General features: G+C 40.9%; 1 protein-coding gene across 4 annotated transcripts in view; it reads left to right on the forward strand.

Annotated features, from left to right (window-relative positions):
• Positions 1-1173: 1173 nt before the first annotated feature.
• WDR20 (WD repeat domain 20) overlaps positions 1174-13517 on the forward strand; it is a 47843-nt gene continuing 35499 nt past the window's right edge. For all 4 annotated transcript variants that reach the window (XR_007766528.1, XM_050897740.1, XM_050897742.1 and 1 more), the window contains exon 1: positions 1174-1422. Coding sequence is in view for 3 of the 4 variants with exons in the window: in XM_050897740.1 (XP_050753697.1) it covers positions 1174-1422 (249 nt within the window). In the remaining variant the exon portion in view is untranslated. The remainder of the gene's footprint in view (positions 1423-13517) is intronic.

Below are 13517 nucleotides of genomic sequence, written 5' to 3' on the forward strand. Positions count from 1 at the left end.
GAGGAGAGGTCAAAGCCCCTTTATTACAGTTGGAGATCAGTCTTAGGTTAGCTTGAGTCAATCATGAGGCTGTAGTTAGACAAACTCTTTAAGCTGAAACTGCTGCCAAAAGAAACAGTCCTGCCTCCCTGCCCAGTGAAAACAATCCTTTCCAACCCTATGCCACTTCCTTCTAACATTGATCTGGTTCACCCTGCAACGCAGCTGCTTGTATAGTTGCATGATGATCAGAACAATGAAGTGAGTTATCTGACAACCAGTTTTTCAGGTTAACATTTCAGGTCAACTCCCCAGCCTGGCTCTGCGTGCAGCTGGCAGTTTAGAGGCTGGTGCAGAGCCGGAGGGATGGTGGTGCTGTCTCCTTCAGGGGCAGCGTGGCCTTGACATGAGGCGTCCAAGTACTGCTGCACACTCGTATTTGCCGTCTCTTAGCTGACTTACCATGTCTCTTAGCTGACTTACCCATGGCACTCTCCCGGCGGGGCTTAGCAGCCCCACCTGACCAGGCTTTCAGGAGCCGGCAGGTGTGCTGGCAGTAACCTGTGGACCAAGCCGGCCAGGGCCGAGGCACACGAGCCTATGAACGCAGCCAGGGTGGTGGCACCCCGTTTTGGCTGCCTCGCGGTGCAGGCTCTCACCTGGGAGCCACCACCCCTACACAACGGCGCAGCCCCAGCGCACACCGACACCTCTCCAATTCGGCCCCTCAGGCGGTGGCGGTCACCATCTCACCCCACGCGCTGCGAGGGGCAGGCGCCCACGTACTGAGGCGACGGGTCCCTGTGGGCCCGAAAAGCCTCTCCTCAACCCACCAGCCGGACCCCGACCCTCTTCTCTCCCCGTCCCCCACAGCCCTCGCCCTGCACCGCTGCCCCCCGCACCCCGCCACCATGTTGAGCGACACCCCCCCCTCCGTGGGCGGCCACTGCCCGCCCCCTCCCCCAGCGCCCCGCCCCCCACCCCGCAGGCCCGCCCCTTCCCCGCGAGGGCCCACCCAAGGGCAGGCAGCCCGGCGCGTGCGCAGACGCGCAGTAAACAGGCGCCGCCGCTCCTCCCCCTTACGCCGTTTGCGTGGCCGCCTCCGCGCAGGGCCGCGCGAGCGCCGGCGGCGGCGGCGGTTGCGCAGTGGCGCTACATCCGGGCACTGGGGCAGGATGAATGCTCCTTTCCAAGATGGCGGCGGAGGGAGGAGGGAAGGAGATGAACGAGATTAAGACCCAGTTCACCACCCGGGAGGGGCTGTACAAGCTGCTGAGCCACTCGGAGTACAGCCGGCCTAACCGGGTGCCCTTCAACTCGCAGGGCTCCAACCCGGTCCGCGTTTCCTTCGTCAACGTCAACGACCAGAGCGGCAACGGGGACCGGCTCTGCTTCAATGTGGGCCGGGAGCTCTACTTCTACATCTACAAGGGGGTCCGCAAGGTACCGGGGCTCGGCCGCTGGGCTGGGGGGGGAGTGGCGGGGGCTCCGCGCCGGCCGCCTGCCGAGGGTCCGCTGGCTGCCGGTGGGGTGTGGGAGCCCCGCCGCGGGGGGCTGCGCCGTGGGCGGGGGGCAGAGGCCGCCCCGCCGGGCCGCCTCTCCTTCGCCCCCCCCCGCCCCGGCGGCCTTGAGGCTGACAGCTTGTCGGTTGCGGCCTGGTTGGGGCTGGGAGTTCAGCCGCTCTCCCAATTAACTGGCCTGTGGGGTAGCGGTTAGGGGAGGGGGAGCATAGGCCTGGGCTGGAGGGCTGTGTGAGGGGACCGGTGCTGGCTCAGTACTGGTGGGTTACGTCAAATACTGTGTCGCCAACGGTAGGTGCGTGTGGGAGGGCCCTTTGGAGGGATGCGATTGCTTGGGCCCTCTTTGGCGTGCAGGAATGAGGGTTGGCTTTCTATTGGCAAGGCAACCCTGGGCCTCCTTCACCTGCTGCTTCAGGTCTGAGTTTGCTGTATACTAATGCCTGTCGTGATTATGGTGGTGTCAAATCCCTGCTTCCAGGATCTTTCTGGCTTTGACTGAATGGCTACACTATTCACTGTAAGTTTAGGCCTTATCGTGACTTTGAAATGTGGACTGATTTTAGGATTGTTTCTAAATGGGAGCAGTGCAGTGAGCTGAGTTTTAAATGTCAGTTAATTAACACAGAGAAAGTTGCTTTTACAGGAAAGAACCATTGATGCACTTGAGAGAGATTCCTTACCTGTCATTATTTGATGCAGGACTAACAGTGCATGCATTTGATCTCTCAGGTCACCATATTTATGAACAAACCCTTTCTACTTGTTTCTTAAGGCCCTTGATTTTATGGGATTTAGAGAAGGATTTAGAATTTGTCACACCGAGTGAAGGTGTGTCACTCCTAATATATGTAAACACAGATGTAATGATTGTCAGCTTTCTATTTTATGTTTCAAAAAGTGGGTGTTCATTATCTTACATACTTGGGGCTCAGCTACTATAATGTAAGTACCTTGAAATCTTCCTGCTCTTAGCCCACCATTCAACGTGGGATGAAGGCAGAGAGAACTAGTGACGTATGCAAGGCTGTGCAGGAAGCTTGTAGATGAGCAAGGAATTATACCTGAATGTACTATGTCCTAAGCTAGTGTCCATATCACTCCTCCTCTGTATAAAATGTAGGCACCAACTGGAGAATAAAGCCTACGTGGTTATGTGTTGACTGTGACTTAACAGATCTGATATGTCCTGTATAATTATATGGAAAAGTGTGCATATGGATTTTAATTTCACGCTTTAATGAATTTTAATAATCTAGTTATGTTTTAAATAATACTTGGACAATAGTTTCTTTAAGCATGCGATGAGTATTTTGTATCAAACAGTATTTGCTATTTATAAGCAGTTGCTATCTTTACTATTTACAAGGTATTGTGGCTTGCAATATCTCTGAAAATCTGTATCCTAAATTATTACCATGTTTGGATTCTGATATCTTATGTTCGTTTTTCCATACAAAGTAACTGCAGAGTTCTCTCAGATTACAGAGCAGGCCTTTATGTAGTTTAGTAATGGTGCATGTGATTCTTGCAAGTTGTCTTAGTCATCTCTTGCCACACTTCTGAAAAATAAAAATCTAAAGCCTGGAACTTCATTGAAAATAGGGAACTGAATAACTTTTTCAAATTATAAAAGTCACTTTGAGCCGAGTATTTTAATTTTTTTTTAGATGCTGGTATGATACACAGTAACTGAGAAAATTTTAGTTTGTCAGATTGTTGAATTGTGAGCTTTGAGATGTACCCGTTACGGTGTTAAATACTTTTTTCTCTGAGTAGTGTAAAACATACATATTGTTAGAACAGAATTTATTTCAATGACCTTTTACAGTGTTAACAATTTAAGATACACTGTATATTCTATATGTCTAATATGTTAACTAGTAAACTAAACTTGGAGAAGGAGCTGAAATAGATTGAAACACACTTAAGGAAAATGCTTTAAATGAGATTGGGGAAGATGGTCTGTTTTAAGCTTGTAATACTTGCTGCTTTGGAATTTATTTTGAAACTATTCAACTGGAAGTAGTTTTGTCTATGTACAAAGTTGATATAAGAACAGGCTGATGGTCTTTCAACTGATTATTTGAGCTTTTCAGAATCAAAAGTTATATCTTGTGGCTGTCATAAAAGGGAGAGTGCTATTGTTAGCTAAATTGACAGTATGTAATTCTGCCTTAAACGGGACAAACTATCAGACTCGACATGCCTTCCTGTTCTTGGGGACAGGAGGGGGAGAGGGATTTCATCTGTTGAAGACCAACCTGTTTGCGATCCTCTGCATAATACAGATACTGATAACTTCTGTTTTAACTGTTAGTTCATAATTATCCAAGTATCCCTTTAAAAAATTTCCCGAATTACTTTAAGACTATAATTTTCATTTTGGCTAAGTCATATTAGAATATTAAAGTAAGAGTTGAATTTAGTGAAGCTGTGCTGTGTGTATATATCAGGTAGCTATGATTTTGTCTTTTTTAATCTTTTTTTAAGGTCTGCTTCTTTTCTTGCTAAGAAAATGCTATCATTTTACTAAAATGAGTGAAAGAACCACTGGGACTTTATTTTAAGTAACCCTGTCTGTTAGATACTGAGATAATTCTTGCATCAGTAATCCATTGCAGATCAGTACATATCAAGTAAGAGTCACACTTAAGCCATGAACGACACTTAAGAATAAATAATGTACCACTTGGAAGGATATTTCTTGAAATCAATGATGCTAAGGTTTCTTCTTTTAGTTTCCCTTAAATCCTAAATACGTTGCATCTGCTACATCTAGTTTGTAAGTCATCTTTTTAAGTAGACTGCTAATATATGTGTTCTGTTGAGGATATTTAACCTATATAAAGAAAAAATGTTTCCAGGGATGTTTCTTTAACCTTGATTCTTCTTCCAAGAAACTTGGTTGAAAAGTTACGTCTAGTGTCCAGGACAGTGGTGTGGAGATTGGAGTACTAATAGACAATGATAGTAGTTTAGTAGAGAGACAAGAGAGATTTTTGGACAGCACTTCAAGCTGTCTTTAGAGGCTTTTTGAAGCAAAAAGGTATTTTGTCCCAACTTTGTTCTTTGCCTTTTTAAAAAGGAAGCTGAGTTTTTACTGGTTTATGTTTCCATGTTACCATTAAACTTTACCATTGCCATGAAACATGTTACCATGTTTCTGTGTTTTCCATGTCATAGAAAGCACATCAATTATGAGCCAGTGCATTGTTGTTTTTATAATGAAAATTATGCAGCTCCCTTTGTCTTAATAAGGCTATGCAGGCTTCCAGAAAACTGCTGCTTTCTGATTTGGATCCACTGAAAAAAGAAATGAACCTATAGTTTAGTAGGGAGAAATTAAACTGTGATGGAATGAGATATGGTTGCTTTACTTATGTAAGTATATAATTATTCTCAACTGCACTGAGTGTCAAGGGGCTTTCCCTTTCAGTCCTCCTTAACTTTGGCTTAAGGTTAGGTGTGTACAGTGATCTCCTGTTAAACAGAAGGGGTACACTTTCATGAACTCAACTGATCTAGTGACAGCTGAAAATGATGGTCTAGCAGTATAGCATCCTCTTGGCAGTGCACTCCTCTCTCCTTGCTGTCTTTGGCAGTGCTCAGCCTCTGGTTGAGCTGGTTCAGCTTGCTAAACCAGCAGCAAAGTATTTGCTGTTTTTCTGGGCAGATTTTCTCTTGATTTGGTGAGTTGAACGGATATTAGCAGGCACAGTGAAAGCGAAGGAAGGGTTGGGGTGGGGGGAAGGAACAAAGCTACCCTCTTCAGTGGCCTGGGCTGTCAGATCAGATCCACTGCCTTATGAGGTCTCTCCTGAATAAAGCCTTTACTTCAGCCTTAAGTCAGATTCAGAGTGATCTGTTCTTGGGGGATTGTTGTCTTAATTTTGCTTAAGAGAGTTATAGGTGTTAAAGGAAGCAATTTCTATTATTTTACGCATTTAATTCTTCATGGAGTAGGGTTATAAGGTAATAATTCAAAAATTGTTGCTCAAACTATGATGCATTGATGCTTTGGATGGGTTGCCTTTTCCTGCAGCCCCAAATTAGGAGTGAGGGATGTTACTTGATTCTTGCTTATGAGACAGTCTTGGGGTACTTAAATATGGTTTGTGGCTAGCTTTGCAAAATGATTTGTTAGTTGATTCATTAGGCTGGAAAAGGAGAGTGCTATCTCATCTTCCTTGTCTTAGGAATGACTGACAAAACAAGGCTTTCTAGATTGCAGCTGACATTAACTATCAAATCTGTTTCCCTTTCTACTAGGAAGCTAGTACATTTTCCTTTAAGAAATTGTGTGTATGATAATTAATATGTTATTCTCTGTATATTGTAAAGGTTTCTGGGCAAGTTAGTCTGCAACTGTCACTGCAATACAGTCATATACAGGTATATATTAGCAATAGTGTTGCATGGTGCACAGTCTTAGTTTTTATGTAACATATTGGGAAGTTACGAAATTTGAATGTGTAGTTTAGCTTATTACATTATGTTAAACTTTTCGCATTGTATTTAAATTCTGGCTACCTACTCTTTTTGTAAACGTGTGGCAGACTTTCCTAACATTGGTTGGTTGTTTCACTTTTTGGAACCTGTTTCTCATTAAAAGAGACTTTGTCTTTAGTTCTACTTTTTTCCTGCAGCTACCTAAAGCAGCAGTCTGTCAATAACTATAGAATATTACAGTATGTTGTAATGGTGTTGGAGTAGAAACATATGTATGTGATAAGCTCAGGTTGGCAGAGGCACGGAGGGCAGAATCTGTTGACGGTCTTTTTAACCTTATGTAGAGCAAGTGGCTTAGAAGTAATTATATTTGTACTAAGATGCAAGGAATCTCGTACCTCAACTTCTTTTATTAAGAGTTAGCATACTGGCAGTCCCTGGTTATCAGCAAAAATACTGATGACATGTAGGATTCCTTCCTTTGCAGTTCTCTAAATTACCTTTTTTGTGTCTGGCTTGATACCGGAGTCTTTGTTGTCCAGTTGAGAAGGGTTATCCTTGGTGGTGACTTTCATTCTATAAACTGTTTATCTAGGATCTTGTTGCAATGACAGAATGATAACGGGTGGCATTTGTCACTGTGCTTAATATATTGCTCTGGGAAGACTAGTGCGAGACAGTTCTGGGTTGGAAGCTGGAATCTGTGGAGAAAACCAGCAAATCTTCTCAAGATGTGGTGGGAAGATGAGTTTATATTACTGTATATTTAGAGATCGCTAAGCTGTGTCAGGCCTCCGAAAAAGATGTATGTTTTAATAGCATATATGAGCTATAAAAATGCTGAGATTTGTAAGGATCTTTGAAGATACACTTGCTCTGAAGCAGAGGGAAGTATACCTACATCTTTGTGACCAGTTCTTAAACTTGCAGTCACAAGAATTCCACAGCCTCCCTAAATAACTTGTTTTGGTGCTTAGTTTTCTTTCTCTCCCCCAATAACTAACTAAACTTCTTGTTCAAGGAAAAAAAAAAAACAGGCTGAATGCTGTTATTTACTGTGGACATAGAGAACAGTTGACTATTGTCTTTGGCTTTTACATATTTGAAAACTTGTTAATTTGTCCTCTCATTTTTCCTAAGGTAAATAAATCTTGTTCCTTTAACGTTTCTTCTTAGATCGTGAGTTCCAAATGTTTGATTGCTCTCCTCTGTATTGACTTCTGTTAGCTTGCATTTGTGGTACCTAAACTAGATACAGTACTTCCACCATGACTTCAGTGCAGAGTAAGGGAGAATTATTGCCTGCTGTGTCTGTCTTCTAATATTCTCGTTAACATATTGAGTAATGTTGACATTTTTGAATCCTGCTCATAGTGTTGACTCACTTGGATTGTTTCTTATCATATTGCAGCTTTTCTCCATTTTTATCCATGCTTTGATTTTTGTTGTTGTTGTTGTTTATAAATGCCATGTAGCATTTTCATTGAATTTTGTTCTATTAAGTTTATTAGAGAGTGGTTTTATTTCCAATTCTGTGCTGCATACTGCAAAAATCCTTCCAATGTTTGTCATTCACAAATTTGATGTGTACTCTCATCCATTAACAAAAGTATCTCATAGAACTTAAAAACCATGTGTTGCATTTGCTGCTGACATTTTTCTCTAGTCCGGTTATTTTTTCAGAAGACAATTAGATTCGTTTGGTGCTTGCTTTTGGCAAGTTTACGTTGCGTGTTTTTTCCCCCCTTTGTCTAGGTGCTTACAGTCCAATTTGTTTCAGTGGTTTTGATACCAAAGAAAGGTTTACTACTATGACTGTTGAATTCTGCTACACAGTGTTCGGTATTTAAATATTTATTTATACCAGAATCAAACATCACTCTTATTGTCAGAGATGACAGGCAAAGGTGGCTAATGGAAGTACCACAGTAAAGACAGCAGAACTTTTCTCAAAGGTATCTGGTGCCATCCTGCAACTGGGAAGATACTCTTTTCTGTGCTGGAGGAATTTGCATAGTCCACATTTCTCAGGTGTGCTGGATGTAACACTCTGTAAATCTATTTTGTTCCTGTTCAAAAGGGTGTTGTAGATTTATTTTTTTTTAAGAAATCCCTTAATTTCTTGCTGAATTTTTTCTTATCTATCTTGTAGATAATAGTTGTTATGTTGGGACCGGATTTGCCAGTCCTGTGGAGGTACTGTGGCTAGGTCAGTAGTACTTTACCTGTTGATCTGTGCTCGTGAAGGTATTTGAAAGTCTCTTGGAAATTTGTTTCAAGTGTTTAATGGATGGATATACTTACCACCTTGAGTTTTATGATGGAGATAGATGTTTTCTTTCTTCATTCTAGCTGGGCTGTACTAATGACTGACAAGACATGTTACAAAATGTTCCTGTAGAGTTTTCTGGAGGGTGGGTTTTTCAGTAACCCCTTTCTTTCAATGACACTTCTGGAGGAAATAGTGAAGAGCTAATGTAGGTTACAGGAGTATAGGTAGATTTAAGTGTTTAACTTTGTTGTGATGCTTATATAGAGCAACTAGGACTGGCTCAAGTAAGAGGAAGGACTAAAAAGCTGCTCTAAAGACTAAAAGGCTGCTTTAAAACGATACTGTTACACAGTTAAATGTTTCTTGCTGTGGTGGAGAACAAAATGTCTGCACTTGATGGAGCTTGCAAGATGATTATTATCTGGGGGCTACTTCTGAGTTCTAGATAGTGGCATTAGTCTGTAGTGCTTTTACTTCTCCTAGTCTGTGCTTCAAGCCTGTATCACAACTGTTTGACTTCAGTAAGCTATTGCAGTATATCCTCTGAAGGATTGCTCTCCAAGGTAATAGATCATTTATCTATGGCTGCCTGTTTGGCTGGCATGTTTGAGAGTGAATACTAGGCTATGCTGGCCAAATCCCAAGATTGGTGTGCAGTATTTTATAGGCAGTGAATTTGTGTGTGTGTGTGTATGTGTGTGTGTGGTTGGTTGGGGTTTTTTTGCCACTGCAGGTATAATTTGGTTTTTGTTTTGTATTGAAGTGTATTTGTAATAATATTGCACTTGCATCAGTTCAGTTGGGGAATTTAAATTAGTGTAAAACCATTAATTGTGGCACTTACTCTTTGCAGATTGACAGAATTTTAGTCGTAATGCTTCACAGATGCAAATAATGGTCATTTGTAACAAACATTTCTGTGTCTAGTGAGTTTTGTGGGCCAGCTTTGTCAGAATATTTTACAAAAGTGTTGTGCTATGTGCTTAAATAAACAAGGAGTTTGCATTGTGCTTTGACATCTGACAGTCTGCAAAACAGTTTAGTTAACTGTTAGTAGTTAAAACATACATTGAAGATGCCTCAAACAAATTAAACATTGCCTAGACCCATCTCTGAGAAGATTGCAAGCCATAATTGTGTGACATTCTAGAATCAAATTTAATGCACTAGTTTGAACTATTATTGTAGTTCTCTGGCTAAAGGGAACCATCTGAAATACTTTCTTTTGAAGGACGTATCCAAAGGCCACTTGCTGTCCAGTTGTCATGACTGAGTTGACACACTTGGACAAATTACTATTTGAAAACGGTGCCATTTCGTGCCAATAGTGCCCAATGCATTGTCCTCTTAGAAAGCTTAAGGAAACTAAGCAGTAACGTTAAATGTGCCATACTGTAAGTTAAAGTAGTAATATTCTGTTGTGTCCTTCTCAGAATTCAAGTATTTTTCTTTCCTTAAAAGTAATAACATTCTGTTGTGTCCTTCTCAGAAATTGAGTATTTTTCCTTCCTTACCTCACCCCACTTGTAAGTCCAAATGTGTATGCAGTCCATCTTCTAGCATCTACATCCCTCCCATTTCTTGCCCCCTGTAACTTAAAATAAAGCAACTGCTTTTGCTTGTTCCGGCTTCTGTTTAGCAGACTGTTGGCAGACTAGATATAGCCCTGTAGTCTTTGTGGGCAGGACCACCAGCCACTGCAGTTGAAATCTTTCCAGTGGCAGTGTTATAACTTGCGTTGGGATTTTTCTCTTGCATTATTCAGTAAAGCTGTTCATAATGGAATGATCCATCTCTAATAGATACTTTCTGCAAATTGATTTCAGTTTTGGTTTACCAACTATAATCGGTCTTTAATTTCCTGAGTTAATCATAAGGTCCTGATGTGGCTGTAATGGTCAAAGAAATAATACTTACAAATTTTTTTTATTTTTTATTTTTAACTCTGTGTGGGATTGGAAGGTGGCTGTATTAAGCAGTTCTTGGTTTAATAATGCCTAATTTTTGTACACCTAGAGAATGTGAAGTGCTATATTAGACTAAATGCTAGTCTAAGCAAGAACTTTAACTTAAAAATGCCCTGGAGTAGGGAGAAAACATTGGATGTCATGAACAAACTTCATTATCCCCAATCTCCTGGGAATAAAAAAAAGTAATTCTTACTGCCTTACAGGAAGTTTACATACATTTGATCAGGAAAGTGATACCACATAAAACTTTGAGAGGACTCCAGTTTATGGCTTTGATGCTCTCTTTCAACTAAAGAAAGGGAGAGCAGTGACAACAGGAGACTGAATGGATGCCAATATATATTGAAACTATCTGTTAAAAATCCACGAGTCTGGTGAAATAAAGTATTGGAACGATGCCTTAAGGACGCTTTAGCCTGCACAGTCACAAGGATAACTCAGTAAATCTGAGTAACATAAATGTCTTCTCTTCCTGACTTATAAATGTAACCATAACAAATACGTAATCCTACAAGTCATAGTCTCATCATATTTTAACTATGGCAGTTTATTTCTAAGGAAATTTTTTTTGGTCAGAGTTCTTGTAACTAAGACTTGTACAAAAGTTGTGCAGGTTTTCTTTAGATTTGAGGTGGATATTGGAGCATGACCCTGATACAAGTTTGAAGCTATCATTGAAATGAAATTTTGGCAGAAGTTGTTGTAAAATATTTTTCTTGTCTTGATTTTTCTGGTTTTCTGTTAGTTGTTGTCCTCGGTATTACAGAAAAATAGTTATGCAATGATTTCTTTTTTAAATCATGTTCATAAGATTTAAATTATAGTTTAGATGTTTGGATTTGCATAATTTAGTGGTCTGAATGGTAAACACTACCTCTAAAAATCAACTTTAATACGCTATTGTGAAGCCATAGATAGAGGCTTAGTCTGCATTTTCCTTCAAATTTCCACCTTTCTTTCCTACTGGGCTCTATATAGCACACAGTTGGATTTATTTTTCAGACTTTCTTTTTAAATGAAAGTATTTCTAGAGCTTTTTTTTTTTTTAAGCCTTTTTAAGAGGAGAGTGGGCCAGAGACCTTCAATAGATACCTGTTTGCACTTAGGATGTCAAGAGGATCTGTGTTTAAAAAAGAATTTATAAGGGCAGGAAGAGTTGCATGGTTAGGCAATACCGCTTCTGAAGTTTGATACCATGTATACTGCTGAATGCAGTGTTTCTTACCTGTCTTATAGCCCATCTTGTATGTGTCAGTTCAAATTATTACTCTGTTGCTTATAAATAACCAAAAAAGATTTTTTTTTTGTAAAGTGTGCCTTTTCAGTGTGATATATTGATCCAGGAGGCGTTTTTCCCAAAGACGACTTTCAGAAATACAGGGTGGAGCTTGTAAAAGAAAGATGCTTGGATTGACTAGGAATTGTTGCTCTTTAATGGCATTAGCTATATGTCTCAACAAGTGACTTCTAGCAAAATCTTACTGTTACTTCAGAATGTGAACTCACGCTCTATCCCCTCTAAAGGAAACTGTCCAATTATGTTCACATCAGTTTAACACATGGGGATGGCCTACCTTTCTCACCTTCAGCAGTGAAACTGTGGTCCCTTGTACAGAATAACTTACGGCTCAGTGTCATGTACAGTTACCAAACACCTGCAAAGTTTTAAGATGCTGTTCTAGGTGAAGTTTCTGACTTTCTAACAGTGTTGGCAGAATAGACTCTGTGCCAATGAAGTGACTGTTCAAGTGTAGTTCTGTGTTTTAGCCAAAATGCAGCCTCCATAGATGCACTAGACTGAACTGGGATGGTTAAGTGTGGGCACATGTTTTAGTGCTTTTGAATCAGAGAGATGGGGCAAATAACTGTCTGAACAACTCATACAGATGCCCAGATGAAGCTGCCTTTAGTGGTGCTCAAGGTGATTCATACTTTTCCTCATTGTTAGAGTAACAAAGTGCTCATTGTCAATTAAGTTACTGCAGCAGTCTGGAGGCAGCTTGCTTAGCTGCTCTAAATCTGTGTTGCACTGTAGCAGCATGCATGTCTGTTCCCTCTGAGCAGTAGGTAACCCCCTTTGCAAAAAAGTGTCGGGCTGGCATTGATCTGTGTATTGTTTTTTGTTAGTCCTAAATTGATAGAGGCTTTGCTTGTACATCAGAGAGCGCCAAAGGGGAATGCTGGTAAGATCAGTGCTCGGAGAAGTCCAGTCTTATGATACTAGAACATGCTTCTGCTGTGCTTTCTCTTCAGTCATTTGGGAACCCTTTCTTCATTTGTATCACCTCGGATTAGTAGGTGTCTTGCAGCAGTGCAAGCTGATATAAAGGAGAATTTAGATTTGGACAGTCTACTGATATCAGTGCTGATTAAAGGTATGATTATTTTTGACAACAGAATGCATAGTATTAGTATGCCCATATCAATGGGAGGGATGATTTAATAGCTGGGCTGTGTTCTGTCCATAGCCCTTATATAGGCCTCTGTTAGAACCTTTAGCAAAACACCTGAGATGTGGGCAGTTACTCAGTGGCCAGCACTACTGTCTGCAAGAAGATCAGTAGGTGACAATAGATAGTCTGATCACTCCCTCCTACTCTTGAGACAAAAATCAGCCTGAGGAAAGAGACAATGTTGTGTGTCCATTTGGTATGTTAAACACTTTTAGCCTTTTAATGGTAATTTTTAAAGAAAGTGATTAATAGCAGGCAAAAGGGATTTTTTTTTTTTTTCCTACATAGTATCTGTATCAGTGTACTGTCAGCACTTGCTATTACTTAAGGTATCTTAATACTCTGCTTACTTTAAGGCTGTTGGGAAAGCTAGTGCTGAAATTGGGAACGTGCTGCCTTTTGCTCTAAAACTTCTGAGGCAGGATTCTGGTTTGCAGACTAGGTGATATCCTAGAACTTGTACGTATAGGATTGTGGGAAATCTGAGTTCACTGCAGTGTATCTGTGTTAGGGATTTGGTCCTTGATATTTGTTTTCTAGTAGCCTGTGTTCTTGTTCTGTAACACTTTTTGCCTAGTTGGGTTGTTATGAAATGTCTTCAGCTCCAGAAGGAACATGCATTGCAAATTAACAACTTCAGGACAAGAGTTAAGGCAAATATGTTATTTTGTCTGTCTGTTACTAAATATGACCACAAAAAGCATAAACCAATGGGCCTCATTCTGGTTTTGGAGCATAGGTTATACATTTGGTCGATAATTTATTCACGTAACTTCTGTAGGACTGTTCTGGGGCTCTTAGAATAACAGCCAGTTACATCTTATTTTTAGTACGAAAGTAATTAGGGCTTTGTTCTAGTAATATTTCGTGAACA

This window comes from Gymnogyps californianus, chromosome 5 (genome assembly GCF_018139145.2).
Source record: "Gymnogyps californianus isolate 813 chromosome 5, ASM1813914v2, whole genome shotgun sequence".
In the NCBI taxonomy this organism is placed as follows: Eukaryota; Metazoa; Chordata; class Aves; order Accipitriformes; family Cathartidae; genus Gymnogyps; species Gymnogyps californianus.